This window comes from Canis lupus, chromosome 28 (assembly GCF_011100685.1).
Source record: "Canis lupus familiaris isolate Mischka breed German Shepherd chromosome 28, alternate assembly UU_Cfam_GSD_1.0, whole genome shotgun sequence".
NCBI classification, from domain to species: Eukaryota; Metazoa; Chordata; class Mammalia; order Carnivora; family Canidae; genus Canis; species Canis lupus.
In genome coordinates, this window is record NC_049249.1 from 8,868,521 (window position 1) to 8,890,380 (window position 21,860).

Sequence of the window (21,860 nt, forward strand, 5' to 3'; positions counted from 1 at the left end):
ATAAGATTGTGGTTTTGTTGTTTTTACTTTTTTTTTTTTTACCAGGTTTTGAAAAATGAGAAATTAAAATAATTTTGGGCCGCCCAGGTGACTTAGCAGTTTAGCGCTGCCTTCAGCCCAGGGCCTGATTCTGAAGACCCAGGATCGAGTCCCGCGTTGGGCTCCCTGCATGGAGTCTGCTTCTCCTTCTGCCTGTGTTTCTGCCTTTCTCTCTCTCTCTCTCTCTCTGTCATGATAAATAAATAAAATCTTTTTTAAAAATTAAAATAATTTTTATGATATCTTAATGAAAATAGATGGGTGGCTTTCTGTGAGGATAGAAATTACTAAAACTGCCTCCAGATGAAAGGGAAATGCTAAACTAACCCAATAGTTATGTAAGAAATGGAGAACACCTTGAGAGTGTCAATTTCAGATGTAGGCCTCAAGAATGAAAATTGTCTTAATTTTTCAGAGCATGTGGAACATGCTATAAATATATAAAAGTTTTTAGTTCTTTTTTAGGAATTTAGTATAACACTAATTAAAACCTGACAAAGCATTACACAGGGGAAACTCAGACTGCTGGTTTTGTTTTTTGTTTCATTGTTTTTAAGATTTATTTATTTTCTGAGAGAGAATGAGAGAGAGCACAAGTGGGAGGGATAGAGTAAGAAGGAAAGAGAATCCCAAACAGACTCCACACTTGAGTGCAAAGGCCAATGCGTGGCTTAGTCTCATGACCCTGAGATCACAATCTAAACCAATATCAAATTGGACACTTAACAAACTGCACCCCCCAGGCCAACTGAAGACTTGACCTCTTTGACTAAAGAATGTGAATTAAAAATTTTTTAATAAATAATCTAAAAGTAGATGGATATTAATTAGACATAGCCAACTGAGGTCTATTTTTTTTTTAAGATTTTATTTATTTATTCATGAGAGATGCAAAGGGAGAAGCAGGCTCCACGCGCAGGGAGCCTGATATGAGACTGGATCCCGGGACTCCAGGATCGCGCCTCGGGCCAAAGGCAGGCGTTAAACCACTAAGCCACCCAGGGATCTCCTGAGGTCTATTTTAGAAACACAGGTATACATCAGTTTTAGGGAATTTATTTATCCTTTTAATAGATCAGAGGAAAATAAGATCATCTCAGTAGATACAGAAATGTTATTTGATAAAGTTAAACATCCATCCCTGGTTTTATTTTTAGAATTGTTTTTAGGAAAAATTGTGAGATCATCATTTTAAAGTTTTTCCCTAAATTCCTTTTCTAGCACTGCTATTGGAAATACTTAATAGTAGATGAAGGACACAGGATTAAAAACATGAAATGCCGTCTAATCAGGGAGTTAAAACGATTCAATGCAGATAACAAGCTTCTTTTGACTGGTACTCCCTTGCAAAACAATTTGTCAGAACTTTGGTCATTGCTAAACTTTTTGTTGCCAGATGTATTTGATGACTTGAAAAGGTAGGTAAGCCAATTATTTAACTATTTTCTATACCTCTTTCTAACCTACTCAAACCTGTGCTCTTAGTTAGAATTACCTCCTTTCTTCTAGGTTGTTGGATTAAAATGATAGCTTTTTGGCAAGTTCTATTGACATCAATTATATGTCAATATAATTGATTTATGTGATAGGTTAACTTGTAATCATTTTTTTGTCTTACAGCTTTGAATCTTGGTTTGATATCACTAGTCTTTCTGAAACTGCTGAAGATATTATTGCTAAAGAAAGAGAACAGAATGTATTGCATATGCTGCACCAGGTTATGACTTTGTCTTACTCTTCTTAATGTGGACTCCTAGAATAAAAAAGGAACCCCCTAGATTAATGAACCTCTCAGATTTACTTTCTCCCTTGCTTTTCCTCTACCCCCGAAGTCACTTTATAACAGAGCTCAAAGTGCTTTTCAAAATTTTGTCCTTTTCATGTAGATCCTTTTATCCCTGTGGTTATTCATAGGTTTATCAGCCAAAAAATGAGTGTTTTTTACCCAGTGTTTGCCAGTAATATTTGAGTAATTCACTTCCTTGCATGATCCATATTTTTTTCCTGCAGTCTTCACCCATCCTTCTTTTCTTCTTGACTTTATTTATTTATTTTTTTAATTTTTTATTTATTTATGATAGTCACACACAGAAAGAGAGAGGCAGAGACACGGGCAGAGGGAGAAGCAGGCTCCATGCACCGGGAGCCCGACGTGGGATTCGATCCCGGGTCTCCAGGATTGCACCCTGGGCCAAAGGCAGGCGCCAAACCGCTGCGCCACCCAGGGATCCCTTCTTCTTGACTTTAGACAAACATAATCCAACAAAGATCTAGTCATTTTCATATGTGAGCCTAAAAACTTCTCAATTGTGCTTTGACAGTTGTATTCAAAATCCATTATAATTTTTTTCTTTAAAGTTTACATATTCATGATAAAAATGTGAAATAGGATAACTTTAATCCTAAGAGGCATAAAAATGTGAAATAGTACAAAAATGGCAAGTAAAAATAAAATCCCAAATCATACTTTCCCTACCAAATCATTTGTATTTTTTTCCCTGATAATTGGTATATTTGTTTCTGGGCTCCTATTTACAGATTTTTTTTTTCTTTCTTAAGCTGCTAGTAATTCCTCTCTGTCACTGGTAAGGTCTCTCTGTGCTTGGCTCTATACCTGTGGAGTATTTAAGTACAAAGCCCTAAAATGAATTTTCTTTATGTAAGTCAGTTATCAATTCATATTTCAAGGTAAGGTTATAAAGGATATACAATTAAAAGAACTCTTGTTTCTGTGTTTATAAATGTGAAAATTACATGTCCTCACACAACAGTAAGATGAATAAAAGGAATTTTAAGCTTGAAGTTTTAGAACTTCTAGTTTGTTGTATTTTGGAGCCCAACATGGGGCTTGAAATCAAGACCCTGAGATGAAGATCTGAGCTAAAATCAAAGTCGGATGCTTAAGCAGTTGAGCTACCCAGGCACCCCTGAAGTTTAAGAACCCCGGGAAGGAAACTCATTTCTACATCCATTTCTACATTCACACATCCATATGTGTTAGGTTTTTTGTTTGTTTGTTTTTTAAAGATTTTACTTATTCATAAGAGACCCACACACAGAGAGAGAGGCAGAGAAGCAGGTTCCACGTAGGGAACCTGATGCGGGACCCGATCCCGGGACACCAGGATCACGCCCTGATTCGAAGGCAGGCACTCAACTGCTGAGTCCCCCAAGCATCCTGGTGTGTTAGTTTTCTACTAGTCCAAAACCTCACTTTAAATGCTGTGGGCTGTAACTTTAATCCTAAGAGGCATTAATGTCATCTATTTTTTCAAATATTCAAGATATATTAGAGTTTCTGAAAAATTGGTAAATTTTGAAATGTTTTAGATAAAAACTATGAGTTTGTCATGTGGTCTGGTCTGAAGAAATTTCAAGAAGATATTTTATCTCTCCTTTCAAAACTTAATAGTATTTATAAAGGAAAAAAGAGAAGGGACAAAGAGGTATGTGGAGAGAGTATTCCCTGAAAGCATAAGAATGCTTAACATTCACATGTTTTATTTATGTTTAAATTTTAGATTCTAACACCTTTCTTACTGAGAAGACTAAAATCTGATGTTGCTCTTGAAGTTCCTCCTAAACGAGAAGTAGTTGTTTATGCACCACTTTCAAAGAAACAAGAGATCTTTTATACAGCCATTGTGAACCGTACAATTGCAAACATGTTTGGATGCAGTGAGGTAGAGTGTAGATTTGAAATAAACTATAAATAACAGTTGGCATTGGAAATTTCGTGGTTGATTTTAATCTTAGTGCTTATCACCTCTTTTTAGGACTTGTAGAGGGTAACTAGTTCTAACTAGCATATAAAGCATAAGTTGAATTACAAAAATTGTCACCTAGTAATTCTGTGATCCTACTAAAATTCAGTTGATGGCTCATGCATTAATTGCTTTATAGTTATCTGGAATGTTTGTTAAAATTTGTTATTGTGTCCTAGATTAACCCTGATCATGCTATTTGGGGATGGACTTATATTTGAACAAGCACATAGTAAGAGTTTTCTCAGCTAGACCAGTCTCCCCTCCACGTACATAATCCCTTTATAGGAAGTGATTGATCTCCAAAAAATTTAATAGAATACCTTATTTGAAAGAACAACCTTCTTTAGTCACCTACCATATTATAAAAGATTAAAGTGGAATGTGATTATCTTATAACTAAAGTTTAGAAGACCTTTATTTTATTTTTTTTAAGATTTTATTTATTTATTCATGAGAGACACAAAGAGAGAGAGAGAGGCAGACACACAGGCAGAGGAAGAAGCAGGCTCCATGCAAGGAGCCTGACGTGGGACTCGATTCCGGGTCTCCAGGATCACAACCTGGACCGAAGGCGGCAGTAAACCGCTGAGCCACTGGGGCTGCCCTAGAAGACCTTTAAATTATGTTTATGTAAATTATGTTTCAAAACATTAGTGGCTCTATACATTTCTGTTTTGTACAACTATTCTCTTCCCCAATTTTTATTATAATTAAAGGGAGGATATGTCTTTTTAGCTACTAGAACTTTATAATCATTACTTAATATGAGGAATTTCATTGCAGTGTTAAAGCCAAAGAAATACTCTCTAACGCAAATATGTGGAGTCCCTTAATTTAGCCCTAAGTTATTAAATTTCTTTATATAAGTTCAAAACCGTTACATCATCCTTAATTTTTTCTGCGAATATATGAAAGCATTTACCCTAATTCTCTGATACTGTCGTAAGCATTAAAATAATTCGACTTCACATGACATTTGCAGTTGGCCAAAATTTATAGATCCTTGATTTTGTGCCTTTGGAAATCACTAAACTTGATGAAAGACAATTATTTTTTTCTTATGTCTAAAAACATTTGCACATTAAAGAAATTACAACCCACTTTGTATATGTTTAGAATTTAAGGGTATAGCTTTTTAAACATACATTCCTTTTTAAATTCACTTTTAGAAAGAAACCGTTGAGCTAAGTCCCACTGGACGACCAAGACGGCGAGCCAGAAAGTCAATAAATTACAGCAAAATAGATGATTTCCCTAATGAATTGGAAAAATTGATCAGTCAAATGCAGCCAGAAGTAGACCGAGAAAGGTGTGAGTTTAAAATAAATTTAAGTATTCTTTAAACTGATCCTTTTTGTCTTTCTCACATTCATGGATTATGTTTTTGGTAGAGCTGTTGTGGAAACAAATATCCCTGTGGAATCTGAAGTTAATCTGAAACTGCAGAATATAATGATGCTCCTTCGTAAGTGTTGTAATCATCCATATTTGATTGAATACCCTATAGACCCAGTCACACAGGAGTTTAAGGTGAATACCATTTAATAGTGTACTGTTCTGATTTCTGTAATTCATTCTTCGTCTCTCTCTCTCTACCATCCTCCCTTTCTCCCTCAACTCAAATAAATTAATAAATCTTTAAAAAAAGAATAAACTCCGACATCTGTGCAGTAAGTTTAAACTTACAGTTCTCCTATTATAAAATACCCTTTCAGGGGCACCTGGGTGACTCAGTTGGTGATGCATCTGCCTTTGGCTCAGGTCCTGATCATGGCGTCCTGGGATTGAGCCCAGTGCCAGGCTCTCTGCTCAGTGAGGAGTCTTCCTCTTCTCTCTCTGCTCCTCTGCCCCCACTCATGTTCTCTCTCTCTCTCTCAAATAAATAAATAAAATCTTTTTATTTTTTAGATTTTATTTATTCATGAGAGACAGAGAGGCAAAGGGAGAAGCACACTCCCTATGAGGAGCCTGATGTGGGACTTGGTCCTAGGACCCTGGGATCACGACCTGAGCGAAGGCAGACACTCCACCACTGAGCTACCCACGTGGCCCAAATAAAATTTTTTTTAAAAATAAAGCATTTGGGAGAGGAGCGGGGAGGATAAATCAAGGGGGGACTTCATTTGATTTCCATTTTTGTGAAATCATTTATTTTTTTGAGGGAGTATGTGTGTGTAAACAGGAGAGGGGCAGAGGGAGAGAGAATCTTAAGCTGCCTCCATTTTCAGTGTGGAGCCCCATGTGGGGCTTGATCTCATGATTCTGAGATCATGACCTGAACTGAAATCAAGAGTTGGGTGCTTAACCGATTGAGCTATCCAGGTGCCCTCAATTTTAAATTCTAGAGTGTGTCTTTCCTTGAGAAAGAACTATCTTCTGATTTAAAAAGATCAAATAATAAGGTCAATTTTTCTTTAAGATTTTATTTATTTATTCATGAAACACAGAGAGGCAGAGACACAGGCAATGGGAGAAGCAGGCTCCATGCAGGAAGCCTGATGTGTGGGACTTGATCCTAGAACCCCGGGATCACACCCTGAGTCAAAGACCGACGCTAAACTGCTGAGCCACCCAGGCAGGCGTCCCTCAATTTTTTTTTTTTTTAATTTAAAGTTTAATGGGGACTTGTCATTGAAAATGAACTATTTACCTGGATTTTATTTTGATAAAAGACAGATTACTAGTAATTATTGTGACTGATTTTTCTGTTCTTCTTTGCCTGCTTTTAAGATTGATGAAGAATTGGTAACAAATTCTGGGAAATTCTTAATTTTGGATCGAATGCTGCCAGAACTAAAAGCCAGAGGTCACAAGGTGGTACTTTTGATTGGATTTTTGGTTGCTTAATTACCTCTTATTAATTGATACAGATACTATGATATATTTAAATTTCAGGTGCTGCTTTTTTCACAAATGACAAGAATGTTGGACATTTTGATGGATTATTGCCACTTCAGAAATTTCAACTTTAGCAGGCTTGATGGATCCATGTCTTATTCAGAGAGAGAAAAAAATGTAAGAATGCTTACATCATACGTACCAAATTCTCTTTTGTAATTGTCTTGATTTCTAATGTAATGTTCAGAGTAGACCCTCAAATTGGTAGACTAAACACCTTGTAGCAGGGTCAAAAATACAAGCATTTTTATTTAGTAAGCCTTAATGTTTCTTAAATTATGTATATTTTCTGGTCCAACTTGACTTAATATCCTACTTCACTACCACTGTGACTGTAAGGATATTGAGATAACCAGATCTTTTTTTCTTTTTTTTTTTTTTTTTTTCTTTTTTTTTTTAATTTATGATAGTCACACAGAGAGAGAGAGGCAGAGACACAGGCAGAGGGAGAAGCAGGCTCCATGCACCAGGAGCCCGACGTGGGATTCGATCCTGGGTCTCCAGGATCACGCCCTGGGCCAAAGGCAGGCGCTAAACCGCTGCGCCACCCAGGGATCCCACCAGATCTTTTTTTCTCCTGAGTTTGGCTCTTCCCTCTACTCCAACATTTCACTAGAAATTTAAACTCTATAGCAGTTGAAGAATTTTACAGGAACCACCTGTAAATCCACCGAGAACCTGCTGTTAGCCTATCCTATTCCTTTTTTGTCACATACATGTGATCAAGAATCAGTCCATTTCTGTATCTACTTAACATTTTATCTTTTGGGGGATATTTCAAAATAAATTATAGATGATACTTCTATTTCAGCATATTTTGTCTTTTTGGGTAAATTTTACATATCCTGAGGTGAATAAAGGAAAGTGTTTATTTTCTGAGTTTTAATGAATGTATATATGTGTGACCCAAACTCCTATCAAGGTACAACAACTTAACATCAGCTCAGAAAGTTCTCTCAGGCAACCTACCTGCCTACCCCATCTCCTGGGAAACCACTTGGGGTTTTTGTTGTTGTTCAGTCCTTATATCTTAAGAAAAGATGACCTAAGCTTTAAAAAAAATAGTATTATTAAATATTCTTCCTTAAACTTCCCTTGTGATGTGTGAGTTTTCTTTTTTAACAAAAATATCTTTTATTTATTTATTTACTTACTTATTTATTTTTATTCATGAGAGACCCAAAGAGGCAGAGACACAGGCAGAGGGAGAAGCAGGTCCCATGCAAGGAGCCCGATGTGGGACTCGATCCCGGGTCTCCAGGATCATGCCCTGGGCCTAAGGCGGCACCAAACCACCAAGCCACCCGGGCTGCCCCTTCCCCCCCTTTTTAAGAATTTATTTATTTATTTATTTATTAGAGTGAAAGAGAACATAAGCAGGGGGAGCCACAGAGAGGTGGATAAGAATCAGGCTCCCTCTACAGGGAGCCAGATGTGAGGCTCCACCCCAGGGTCAGAGATCATGACCTGAGCCTCCAGTAGACACTTGACCAACTAAGCCACACGAGTGCCCCAACAAAAATGTCCTTAATAAAAGAGGGGCTTGGAAAACAAATGAAATTAACCTAAGCAAAAGATGTTTATAAGCTAATTATTTGCTAGATCTGAATGATTGATTCAGTCTCCAGTGGATACACCTTTTAATTGTTATAACAAAATAATTTTCCTCTTTGGTTCTTTTGGTTAGCGTTAGTTCTGTTTTTATTTCTAATGCTCATTGCTATGATTTATTAGAGTGAAAGGATACAGGTTAAAATCAGCAAAAAGGGGCAGCTTGGGTGGCTCAATGGTTTAGCACCACCTTCAGCCTAGGATGTGGTTCTGGAGTCCTGGGATTAAGTCCAACATCGGGCTCCCCGCACAGAGCCTGCTTCTCCCTCTCTCTGCCTGTGTCTCTGCCTCTCTGTCTTTCATGAATAAATAAATAAATAAATAAATCTTAAAAAAAAAAAATCAGCAAAAAGTTGACTCACATAGGGTGAAGTCTAGGAGAAACTAGATGTGAGTTTTCAGTGAGGTCACATAGACAGCATTTAATTGTCCCAGCAGCAGTTTGTAACTGCACATGTGAAGTAAGCCAGAGAAGCTCATTGAGCCTTGGTGTGCAGGGTTTCCATTGAAGGTTAGTCACATAGGCATTATGTATCTGTGTGACTGGCCTGAGTTACCCAGTCTCAAGGCCCTCTAAAGATCAAATTGATTAGAGTGCTTCCCCGGTTTACTGTCTTAACCTGGGCAGTAGGTATGCTTAGCGATTTTTTTTTTTTTTTTTAATTTCATGGGAGGGGAGTCTGATAACTTTCTTTTTTTCAGCAAATTGGTCTTTTTCAACTTTCATGACTTCTGGGTTTTTCAGTATTTATTTACTCCATATTGAAAGTGCTGTAGATACTGAAGAATTCATACTTAGTTTGAAGAATGCTGGTTATTCTTTACTTTTTTTTTTTTTTTTTTTCTGCTTTTAGATGCACAGCTTCAACACAGATCCAGATGTATTTATCTTCTTAGTGAGTACACGAGCTGGTGGCCTGGGCATTAATTTGACTGCAGCAGATACAGTTATCATTTATGATAGTGATTGGGTAAGTTGGAAGTATGGCAATATACTGTTATATTTCCATTCTGAACTTTTTATCTTTCAATGTGCATTTTGCGGTTTTATCTATTCTCTTTCATTGTATGCTTTGCAGTTTTGTTTATCTGTTTTGAAAGGGTATCCCATCTTAAGACAAAAATCATTACCAAGTGCCCTGTATGTAAAGACTTGAACATATTTTATCATTGGAACCATTCTAGAAATCTAAAATGAGTTAGGAGACTTTAAAAGATTCGATTGGATCATGCATTTGACTTTACCCATTTAGTAGGAGTTTAAATAACTTTAATGTTAAACTGTTAAATATTGGGACCCCTGGGTGGCTCAGCGGTTGAACATCTGCCTTTGACTCAGGGCATGCTTCTGGAGTCCCGGGATCGAGTGCCGCATCAGGCTCCCTGCATGGAGCCTGCTTCTCCCTCTTTGTAGGTCTCTGTCTCTCTCTCTCTCTCTCTGTCTCTCATGAATAAATAAATAAAATCTTTAAAATAATAATAAATAAACTGTTAAATATTATTAAATATTATTTTTCTCTATCACTTTAAGAATCCTCAGTCTGATCTTCAGGCCCAAGATAGATGTCATAGAATTGGTCAGACAAAGCCAGTTGTTGTATATCGTCTTGTCACAGCAAATACTATCGATCAGAAAATTGTGGAAAGAGCAGCTGCTAAAAGAAAACTGGAAAAGTTGATCATCCACAAAAGTAAATAATACTTTGTAGTACTTTTCTTATTTCAGTTGTCTGTTGTATATTGTGAAATTTCATTACTGTTATTTTCTTGTAATAGAAATTGGCACAACTTAGTGTAGGATTTAGAGTTAGTAAAGAGGTCGCTCTGTTAGGTCAGCATCTGACTCTCGATCTCACCTCAGGTCTTGATCTTAGGGTCGTGAGTTAAAGTCCCATATTTGGTTCCATGCTGGGCCTGAAGTCTACTTAAAAAAATAAATAGTGGGGAATTTACAGCTGTAAAGACCTATACTAGGTTTGTATGACTATAAACAGAAATGAAGAAAAAACTAATGGTAGTATCTAGGTAAGGAGCAGAGGGGGCAGAGAAAACTCCAGGACACTTTCAAAGTGCTATATCTTAACCTCTGTCCTGGGGATTTGGCATGATGTTAATGCTTATTCTTGGTAAGAGATTACCTGCCAAAAGACTTTACGAAGACTTCAAGCCACTTCTTACAAGTCCAGTATACTAAATACTAAAAATACATTGAAGTAGCGCTATTAAAAATGTATTTACTTGGTTGAACTCACTTTTTCAAAAAATATTTGGCTCTAGAACATTCTTTTCATCATTTTAAACCTAGTATTTTTTAAATAGTGTGTTTTTGTTTTTGAAGATGGGGAGAGAGGATTGCGGGGATAGACAGGGAGGGAGAGAGAAAATCTCAAGCAGGCTCCATGCCCAGCATGGACCCCACCCAATGCAAGCCTTAGTCTCACAACCCTGAGATCATGACCTGGGCTGAAATCAAGAGGAATACTTAACCGACGGAGTCACCCAGGCACAAATACAGTGTTTATAAACTAGAAAAGATTCTGAGAAGTAGGGGAAGTAGAGTAAGTAAGGCATTGGTGTTTTATATTTTGTTCCCTAAGATTCTTTAGAAAAATTCTACTTTTATTTGTGTAATATCAAATTCTATTTGGAGAAATTGGCTCTATGGCTACCTTAACAAAAGTTGAAAACATCTATAAGTTGTGAAGCCTAGAGAAATAGGAACATGATAATGTTGAAAATCACTATCAGTTTGTTTTCTACTACTTTTCTACCTGCTTTCTACTTAAATACTTTGTCTCACATATATGACTGAAGGAAATGTGGGTTAGCTTTTAGAAATCTTCAATTTAACTTGACTGAACATTTAGATTGTACTTGGAATTTACACTGGAGGAAAAAAGAACTTTTCTAATAAGATTTTGTGCAAATTAAAATTTTTTCACCTGTGTTTATTTAGAAATTTTAGTGATGAGATAAATTTTCTTTATGGACTATAATTTAAATTCAGTAAAGTGTATGTCTAGTTTTCTTTTCCCAATTCCGTTTTCAGCATTTTGAAAAATTTATATCAAAAAACAATTTGAAAGGAATTTTTTAAGTACTGACTTTGTTGAGGTAATATACATACAGTAAAATACTGATGGTAAGTGTACAGATTCATGGATTTTGACAAATGTATACACTTGTAACTATTCTCCAGATCAAGGTAACAAAGCTCTGGTTCATCCAAAAGCATTTCCTTGTGCATCATTTTCCATGTTCCCTTGTCTCTTAGTAAAAGGCAATCACTGTTTCAGTTTCTGCCACATAGAGAAGTTTTCCTAATCTCATATGTGAATTCATTTGTATGTATGGAGCTACTTTTGTTCATAATATTTTAAGATTTGTTGATGTGTGTATTAGAAGTTAATAGTTTATCCATTCTTTATTAATGTTTAAATTGTTTTCTAGATTTTGTTTTTTATGAGTAAGGTGCTCTTGTTTGCTCAAGTGTTTGTGGACATATGCCTTTGTTCTTGGTCTTTGAATGAGTGTATGTTTACCTATAGGAAATTGCTAAACTTTTCCCCAAGTGGGCATACCATTTTATACTTCTACCAGCAGAGTATGAGAGTTGTGGTTGCTTTTCTTCCTTATTAACACTTGACTTTGCTTGTTGTTTTTAACATAAGCCATTCTTTACTGGTTTGTAATGTATATTTTGGCTTTAAAAGTAATTTTCAGTGTTTTCAATTTCTTGAAAATTTTTTCTAGATCATTTCAAAGGTGGTCAGTCTGGATTAAATCAATCTAAGAATTTCTTAGACCCTAAGGAATTAATGGAATTATTAAAATCTAGAGATTATGAAAGGTAAGCCTTTTTTTTAACTTGAGAAAAATGTAATTCAGTTTTGATTTATCATAAGGACTTGAATATTTTGTTTCCTTACAGGGAAGTAAAGGGATCAAGAGAGAAGGTCATTAGTGATAAAGATCTGGAGTTGTTGCTAGATCGAAGTGATCTCATTGGCAAGTATCATGCTTTTATTTTCTTTAACAGAAACTGAAACAGACATGTAAGAAGAGAGAATAGTAATACTATACTCTTACATGTAATTCATTCAGCCACTAGTCCATATTTTTTTTCATTGTGAAAATTTTGTCAGAATCTTTAAATTATGAGATTTTACTCTTTCACTCAGGCATCTTTTACTGAGAACATGTCTTTAAACATGGTCACTATGTCGTAATTACGTTATTACATTTAAGAAAACTGACACTAAACCTTTGATATCATCTACCTAGGCCATGTCAAGATTTCCCCAGTGGTCTCAAATCTTTAAATTCAGGATCCAGATTTCACTGTTGACTCTCTTTTCTTCCGTAACACCTTCCTCACTTTTACCATGTCATTGACAAAAACTGAATTGTTTATTTTATATAATGACCTACATTCTGGAATTGGCTGGGTTTTTTTGTTTGTTTACCCCTTTTGTATTGTTCTTTGATTTGTTCCTCAGTCTACTTATTTTCTGAAAAGTGGTAATAGCTATGTACATAGCTGTACAAGCTTAGATCCAGGTTCCATTTCTTAGGAATACTTTGTTCTTTCTCTCTTTGAGAAAAGCACTTGTTAGCATTTATTTATTTATTTAGGTTTTATTTATTTATTCATGAGAGACCGAGAGAGAGAGAGAGAGAGAGAGAGAGAGAGAGAGAGAGAGAGAGTCAGAGACACAGGCAGAGGGGAAGCAGGCTCCATGCAGGGAGCCCGACGTGGGACTCGATTCTGGGTCTCCAGGATCACACGCCGGGCTGCAGGTGGCGCTAAACTGCTGCGCCACAGGGGCTGCCCACTTGTTAGAGTTTAATGAGTCTCCTTCCATTTGGCTTTAAGCTACCAGGACATCCCCCACCACTACCACCACTATTAATCTTCTCAGCTCTTCTGCTAAAGAATTTAACCTTCTGTGATGACAGGCTGATTTGGGAGCTTTCCCTTCTGCAGAACTTTGTGACTTGATTGCATTTTGTCAGTCGTAGAATCAGTTTCAGTCTTGTTTTTCCTGCATTTATTGGCCAGTGTCTGTTCACTAATAAAGGTTGGCAGATGTGCAGAAGGTCCGACTCCTCTTTAAGTGGTAATGCACCATACCAGCTTTCCCAAAGTAACCTGGGTGATGTTTTTTGAAGTTGATCCTGCGTTGATGCTACCAGCATTACCCTGGCCTTCTGGGTGCTGTTGGTACTTGTCATTTTGGTTGTGGTTCACATCCTGACATTTCCAGGTCTTCCATAGTCTGGGTGCTATTTTATTTTACTTTTTAAGATTTTATTTATTTATTTATTCGAGAGAGAGAGAGAGAGAGGCAGAGACACAGGCAGAGAGAGAAGCAGGCTCCGTGCCGGGAGCCTGATGCAGGACTCGATCCCGGGTCTCCAGGACCACGTCCTGGGCCGAAGGCAACCACTAAACCGCAAAGCCACCTAGGGATCCCCATGGATGCTATTTTAGCAGCCAAGACAAAGGAACTGTTGTAGTTTAAATCCTCCCAGGAGGCACATATATCTGAGTTTCTCCTTTTTAGTGAGCTAAGATTAGCCAGCTGATTCAGGCTGATCTTATTATAAAGTTCTATGTTCTATTTAACCTGATGGTTTTAGTTAAGAATTTTTCCCTATCAACTCTTTGGTTACTCTGTACAGGATAAATTGTTTCTTTTATTTATCAATCTTTAGAATAATGAGTTGATGCCTACAATGGTAACCATAAATTATCTTGAAAACAAATATACTAAATATTTTTAGCTCATCATTTCCTAATTAGTTTATAACAGTACTAATATCTATGCTCTCGATTGTGTGTATTGTATCTATAGAGTAGAAATACTAAATAATGGTGTACTACTGCATATCTTTTCCGAACCCTAGTTCAACACTGTTATGGTGGTAGCTTGGTATTGATGATGGTAGGGATATTTAATACCATAGAGATAGGAAAAAAACTACAAATCAGGGCCTTTTGGTGGGCAGGGCATCAGGGAAGTGGATTATTAAACATTTATGAGCACATTACTGAGTTTAGTTTCATGGTGTCTTCAACTTCGTTTCAAATACCTCTTCTTTTTATATATTCTAGATGTAAATCCTTTATCCAATACGTGTTTTTTTGTTTTGTTTTTTTCCCCCTAAATTCTGCACCCAGTGTAGTTCTCAAACCTATGACCCTGAGATCAAGAGTCACGTGCTCTACCTACTGAGCCAGCCAGGCACCCCTTGTCTTGCACTTTTCTTAATTAGTGTCTTTTGAAGGTCAAAAATGTTTAATTTTGATAAAGTCTAGATCTTTTTTTGTTACTACTCATGATTTTGATGTCATGTGTAAGTAATCTTTGCCTGGTGAAGGTCATGGTGTTTTCTTTGAAGAATTACAGTTTTAGTTCTTGGATCTGAGTTAATGTTTCTGTGTAGAGTATGAGGTAAAAGTTTAAATTTCTTGTGCATATTGCACCATTTGTTGAAAAGACTATTCTTTCCCTATCGAATTGCCTTGACACTGTTATTATAAGTCAATTGATCATAAATCTTCAGGTTTAATTGTGTACTATGAATTCTGGCCCCTTCGTCTGTTTGTCAGTCCTATGCCACTAGCACACTGTCTTGATTATAGCTTTGTGGTCAATATTGAAACTGAAGAGTGAATCCAATTTTGTTCTTTTTCTTTCTTTTCAATTTTGTTCTTTTTCAAAATAAGTTTTAGCTATTTTGAATTCTTTGCATGTTTAGTTTTCAAATATTCATGAAAAAATAAGAGAAAGATGAGTCCTATGGCCAAATCTTAAATATATTATCAAATAAAAATCAGCCATATAGGGGTCCCTAGCTGACTTAGTCTGTGAAGTGTACAACTCTTGATCTTGGGGTGTAGGTTCAAACCCTGCATTAGGTATAGAGATTATACAAAAATTTAAATCTTTCACCTCCATTTTTCTTAAATTAGATATGGAGAATAATGGGCAGCCTGGGTGGCTCAGCGGTTTAGCGCTGCCTTCAGCCCAGGGCGTGATCCTGGAGACCCGGGATCTAGTTCCACATCAGGCTCCCTGCATGGGGCCTGCTTCTTCCTCTGCCTGTGTCTTTGTGCCTCTCTCTCTCTCTCTCTCTCTCTCTCTCTCACATGAATAAATAAATAAATATCTTTTTTAAAAAAGATAGGGAGAAGAATGTTGTTAATCTGGTAAAATGCATTCATCCAGTAAATTCCTAAAATCAAGAGCAATCAAGGATAACAGCTCTCATTCCCACTGTACAGTATACAACATTGTATAATTTACAAGGAAGTCCTAACTAATGGTATAAAATAAAATAGGTAGGGGAGTAGTAATTGGTTTTAGTGTAGTATTTGCAGATAATATAATCATCTCCATAGAAAGTTAGGGAATTTAGAGATTTTTAAAATAGAAGTTGAGGGGATCCCTGGGTGGTGCAGCGGTTTGGCGCCTGCCTTTGGCCCAGGGCGCGATCCCGGAGACCCGGGATCGAATCCCACATCGGGTTCCCGGTGCATGGAGCCTGCTTCTCCCTCTGCCTGTGTCTCTGCCTCTCTCTCTCTCTCTCTCTCTGTGACTATCATAAATAAATAAATTAAAAAAAAATAGAAGTTGAGAAGGTTGCTAATAATTAATAGTATGTGTATCAGCAATAATTATTTTGAAAATCAGATGTTTCAGGGGCACCTGGGTGGCTCAGTGGTTGAGTGTCTGCCTTTGGCTCAGGTTGTGGTCCTGGGGTCCTAGGATCAAGCTCTGCTTCAGGCTTCGCATGAGGAGCCTGCTTTTCCCTCTGCCTATGTCTCTGCCTCTTTCTGTGTGTGTCTGATTGATTGATTGATAGAATATTAAAAAAAAAAAAAAAAGGAAAGGAAAGAAAATAAGATGATTCCAATAGCTTCTTTAAGGCCATTATGGGCAAAATTATGAAGCCTAGAAGGACTGAATAAATGTACATGATTTAACTATATTCATGGAGGTGAATTATGAATATAGGTAAATATGTACATGTTAAAGGATAAGTCATTCTTCCCTAACTTAATAGTCTTTATATGATTTTCTAATTAAAACCCCAATAGGGGATCTCTGGGTGGCTCAGCAGTTTGACATCTGCCTTCGGCCCGGGGCATGGTCCTGGGGTCCCGGGATCGAGTCCCGTTTCGGGCTCCTTGCATTGGAGCCTGCTTCTCCCCTCTGCCTGTGTCTCTGCCTCTCTCTCTCTCTCTCTCTCTCTCTCTCTGTGTGTGTGTCTCTAATGAATAAATAAATAAAATCTTAAAAAAAATAAAGCCCCAATATGTCTCTTTAAAGAACTATGACAGGCAGTTTTCAAAATTTATATGGAAGATTAGTAAAGGCCAAAGAGCCAGGACAATTTTGAAGAACAACAAAATATTCCATACCATGTATTAAGATAAAATTTAAAATATATATATAAATTTTTTTTAAGATTTTATTTATTCATGAGAGAGAGACAGGCAGAGACACAGGCAGACGGAGAAGCAGGCTCCTATATAAAATCTTAAAAAAAAAAAAAAAAGGACACCTGGGTGGCTCAGTGGTTGAGCCATCTGCCTTTGGCTCAGGACATGATCCCAGAGTCCCGGGATCGAGTCCCACATCGGGCTCCCTGCATGGAGCCTGCTTCTCCCTCTGCCTGTCTCTGTCTCTCATGAATAAATTAATATAATCTTGAAATAAATAAAGGTCATAATAATCAAGACCAGAATTAGCATATGATAGGATAAGTGGACCAGTGGTTTGGTGAATCCAGAAAGTCAACCAAACTTGAATGGAAAATCAGTAAATGACAGAAATGGCAATTCAGACTAGAGAGAGGGAATTCCTATTATTCAAATGCATGATATAAGGACATTTCTAATCAACATCTGAGAGACCTCATACTCAACAAATTCTTTTTTTTTTTTTTTTTTTTTCCAACAAATTCTACATAGATTAATCTAACTGGTCAAAACCTAAATATTAAAAGCGAAACTTTTTAAAAATAGGCATATATATGTATGATTTTATTTTATTATTTTTTAAAGATTTTATTTATTCATTCATGAGAGACACAGGGAGAGAGAGAGTCAGAAACACAGGTAGAGGGAGAAGCGGGCCCCATGCAGGGAGCCCAATGTGGGACTCTCCGGCCTCCAGGATCACGCCCTGGGCCGAAGGAAAGCATCAAACCTCTGAGCCACCCAGGGGATCCCCTATATGTATGATTTTAAAACAGGAAAAGAATTTTTTTTTTAAGTTTATTTTAAGATTTTATTTCTTTATTCATGAGAGGCAGAGACACAGGCAGAGGGAGAAGCAGGCTTCATGCAGGGAGCCACCCAGGCGTCTGAGGGAAAGAATTAAGGTACAAAATTAAATCAATAGATTTTATTGCTTTAAAGACTTGTATGAAAACAGATGATATCATAAACAGAGATTAGAGACAAACCACAGAAATATTTGCAACACATACAGATAACTAAAAGCAAGAAAAATGGACAACTTGAGTGGTTACCAGGAAAGAAGTGGCCAGTGAACATACAAAGATGTTTCAACAGCCAAAGAAATTGGAGTAATGCCATTCAAAATCAGTAGAGATTTCACTCCGTAGCTATCATTCACAAAAATGTAAAAGAGCGGGATGCCTGGGTGGCTCAGTGGCTGAGTGTTTGCTTTCAGCTCGGCATGATCCCCCAGGGTCCTGGGATCCAGTGCCACATTGGGCTCCCCACAGGAAGTTTGCTTCTCCCTCTCTGCCTATGTCTCTGACTCTTTCTCGATGTCTCTCATGAATAAATAAATAAAATATTTTTTTTAATAAAATCTTTTTTTAAAAAAAAATGTAAAAGACCACATATTAGCCGTGGGGGATGTGTATGAAGATAATTGTCATGGTATCTTGCCTCTCAGCTTTTAAACTAACCATGATTGGGCTTTTTTTTTTTTTTTTAAATATCCGAAAATGCAATTTCGAATTGGTGCTCTATACTCGTGTATCTTAAATTCAGCAGAAGTGATTTTGATTAGCAAACTGATGTTTGTTCCTTAGACGTCAGTTCTCATTGTAATAAGAGGAGTACACTTTCTCACTTTTGCTATGTTGACTATAAATGATTAAGGAATAAAGTGCCCCACATTTCTGTAGGTTTTTAAATTGTGGACAGACTCTTCTCATGACAACATATTGGACATCTCTTTTAAGATTCCTTTTTGGGTTCTTATACTTTTTAAAAAATAAATAAATATTTGTTTATATATTTTTTTCTTAGATCAAATGAATGCCTCAGGACCGATTAAAGAGAAGATGGGGATATTCAAGATACTAGAAAATTCTGAGGATTCCAGTCCTGAATGTTTGTTTTAAATTGGAGCTAAAGACTGTCTTTTTAAAGTTTAAAGTTTTTGGTTACATCTAGTGATTTACCTGTATTGGTTTTAAAATCCAGATTATCCACTTTACTTTTTTGATTGTATCAGTTTACATAATGAAACTAGTTCCATTGCATAATTAATACATAGTAATTTTATGAGCCTTATTAAGAACAGAGAAGTATTCAAAGTAACTTTAGGTTTTCCGTTAATTTTTCAGGCTCAATAATATTCTTGGGTACAGGCTGATTTGTACTTAACCACTGCCAGATTTATACAGTCTTCCTGTGGAAGTTTAATGTCTTTTTCCCCCTTTTTAGCAATACAGTTCATGGGTTTGGGGTACTTCAGTTATGGAGTAGGCTTTGATGGGGGGAAAGATTGGGATTATGCTTTCTCTTGTTTAAATAAGAAATTGTTTGATTTTAGGGTCTATTTCTATAAAATACCTTACCAAATAAATGTTTGTCTTAAGACCGTCTCATCAAATTATTTTTTCAGAAAAATAACAGCAAAAGTCTTGACTGGCATTGTTGACTTGATTTTATTCATTAGTACTATACACATATATAAAGATTTCATCTGGACATTGGTTAATGCAGAGCAGGCTCTCAAAAAAATTCCAGGGTCATGACAAAAGACCGGAAATTGGAAGTGGTAGTATATCATGCAAAACAAGAATAGAACAAGAAAGAAGAGACCCTGAAAATGTATGGTGAGGGGGGGTAAATAGTACCCGAGAGAAGAATAAAATTCATAGTATACGATAGAGGAACATAAAGGCAAAAATGGGAACAATTTAGGCCAAGTATGTGTGTGTATGTGTGTGTGTATATCAGACTATGGGGCAGAGTTCCTGAATGCTCTCTGAACCATTTCTGTGTAGGTTCTTTGTCTCTTGTGAAAACATGTTTAATGTATATTAGGTTATCTCTCCCATAGTGTAATTGAGATAGGACTCAAGAAAAACTATTTTGAGAGAATATTCAGTCTGATGAACAGACTACAGAGAGGTACTACAGAGAGGTGTGTGTTTTAAGTGGGAATGTCTACCAGTCACCCATGCTGACCAATCATCCCTGTAACTTGGTTGCTTAGTAGTTCTACTAAGAGAAACAGGCAGAGGGAGAAGCGTGTGTCTCTTAAGAATAAATAAATAAATAAAATCTTTAAAAAAAAAAAAAAGTCTGCTTCATTAAACCGTGAGGTTTTTAAAAAATAAAAAAAATTAAAAACATTTAAAAAAATAAAAAAAATTCTGATTTCCAGAGCCTTAAAATATTTTATTCCAAAAATTTTTAACTTTTTTTCAATTTATTTTTAAGCTACATTATTGTTCATTTTCACATGCTTTTCTTTTTTTTTTTTTTAATTTTTATTTATTTATTTTATTTAGTCACACAGAGAGAGAGAGAGAGAGAGGCAGAGACATACGCAGAGGGAGAAGCAGGCTCCATGCACCAGGAGCCTGACCTGGGAATCGATCCCAGGTCTCCAGGATCGTGCCCTGGGCCAAAGGCAGGCGCCAAACTGCTGAGCCACCCAGGGATCCCTTCACATGCTTTTCATACACACTCTTAAGTTTTAGATGGCACTTTCTTCAGTGAATGTTGGCTCTAGTCTACAGTGAGTACATCCATTGCTAGTATTTTAAATTATAGCGCAATACTGTTTTGGGTGCCTTTTTTGAGCCAAAAGACTTAGGAGTTACGTTTCCAAGTAATTGCTCTATTTAAGTTCACATTTTGTTTTTAATTATCCTGAAATGGGATTATAGGAAATGATGTCCATTACAGTAATTTTTTTTTTAAAGATTGAGACTCTCTTGTAGTCCAAAATGATGAATTTTGTTACATGGTCACCTGCTATTAATTAACATCTATCCAGATATTTACAATTACATCACTCCTCTATTCTTTTACAAGTAGGCTCCATGCTCAGTGTGGAACCCAGTGTGGGGCTTGAACTTACGACCCTGAGATGACCTGAGCTGAGAACCAGAATTGGATGCTTAACTGAGCCACCCAGGCACTTCTCTATTCTTTGTCTATAGGAGTTTCAAGCACCTACTGAATCAGCTGAACATTATGTGTGAATCTCCAGGGATGGTGAATAATGGATATAAATTTTAGGTTGTAATTTTTTTTTTCCTTCAATACGTTGATAATCTATCTCATGATCTTTTAATTAAAATAAGACGTGCCATCTACTGTATCTCTGTGCCTTTGTAAATGAGGTATCTAGCTTTAGAAGATTCTCTCTGGTGTTATCTACAATGCACCCTGGTATAGTTTCCCTTGTCTTTTCTGTTTAGCACCTGATAAACTAATCTAATAGAGGTCCTTCCTCTGTTTAATTTTAGGAGAGTCATTTTTTAATTTTTTTAAAGATTTATTTATTCATGAGAATCACACAGAGAGAGGCAGAGACACAGGCAGAGGGAGAAGCAGGCTCCCCAAAGGGAGCCTGATGTGGGACTCAATCCTGGATCCTAGGATCACGACCTGAGCCAAAGGCAGACGCTCAACCACTGAGCCCCTCAGGCATCCCCTGAGAGTCAATACTTTTTAATCCAGTGTGTTTACCTGGTTCTTCTCGGTAATTGTATTCTGGTTTCATGACTCCAACACGCTCTATTATACCGTGAACAAGACCTATACAGTACACGCTACCTCATGGAGATGAGGAGGCTGACAGATTGGGAAGTGAGTGAGATCCTTTGGGAGGAAGAAGGGATAGAGGGACATTCATTCAAAAGTGAACTGTGAGCTGAGACTTGAATGCAAGGGAATTAACCATGCAGATATCCGATTGAGGAACATGACTAAAGATCAAATCCAAATAATAATCAATGAATTATGAATTTTTGATTACCTTTGGTACTTCCAATGCCTCTGTTAGAAAAGCAAAATAAATATAACAGACCTGTTTTCCCTGGGTTTTCTTACCATTTGTTTTATCTGTACTGGAAGAAGTGCTTTTTATTAATTTAATGTTTCCCAAGCTTCACTGATTCATGTACCTGACATAGATTTTTGCAGTGTAGAATTAGTTCAGGTGATAAAGATTATAAGAGTGGTTACAAGAGGGCAGCCCTGGTGGCTCAGCGGTTTAGCACCGCCTTTAGCCCAGGGCATGATCCTGG

The 21,860-nt window shown here is 36.8% G+C and overlaps 1 protein-coding gene across 1 annotated transcript in view; it reads left to right on the forward strand.

Annotated features, from left to right (window-relative positions):
* HELLS (helicase, lymphoid specific) overlaps positions 1–19,189 on the forward strand; it is a 44,715-nt gene extending 25,526 nt beyond the window's left edge. The window contains exons 11-22 of the mRNA XM_038578231.1: positions 1,261–1,457; positions 1,660–1,756; positions 3,561–3,722; positions 4,976–5,115; positions 5,198–5,336; positions 6,537–6,620; positions 6,702–6,821; positions 9,170–9,286; positions 9,847–10,006; positions 12,069–12,165; positions 12,247–12,323; positions 18,616–19,189. Of these exons, the coding sequence (XP_038434159.1) occupies positions 1,261–1,457; positions 1,660–1,756; positions 3,561–3,722; positions 4,976–5,115; positions 5,198–5,336; positions 6,537–6,620; positions 6,702–6,821; positions 9,170–9,286; positions 9,847–10,006; positions 12,069–12,165; positions 12,247–12,323; positions 18,616–18,710 (1,485 nt within the window). The 3' untranslated portion in view covers positions 18,711–19,189. The remainder of the gene's footprint in view (positions 1–1,260; positions 1,458–1,659; positions 1,757–3,560; positions 3,723–4,975; positions 5,116–5,197; positions 5,337–6,536; positions 6,621–6,701; positions 6,822–9,169; positions 9,287–9,846; positions 10,007–12,068; positions 12,166–12,246; positions 12,324–18,615) is intronic.
* The last annotated feature ends 2,671 nt before the right edge of the window (positions 19,190–21,860 follow it).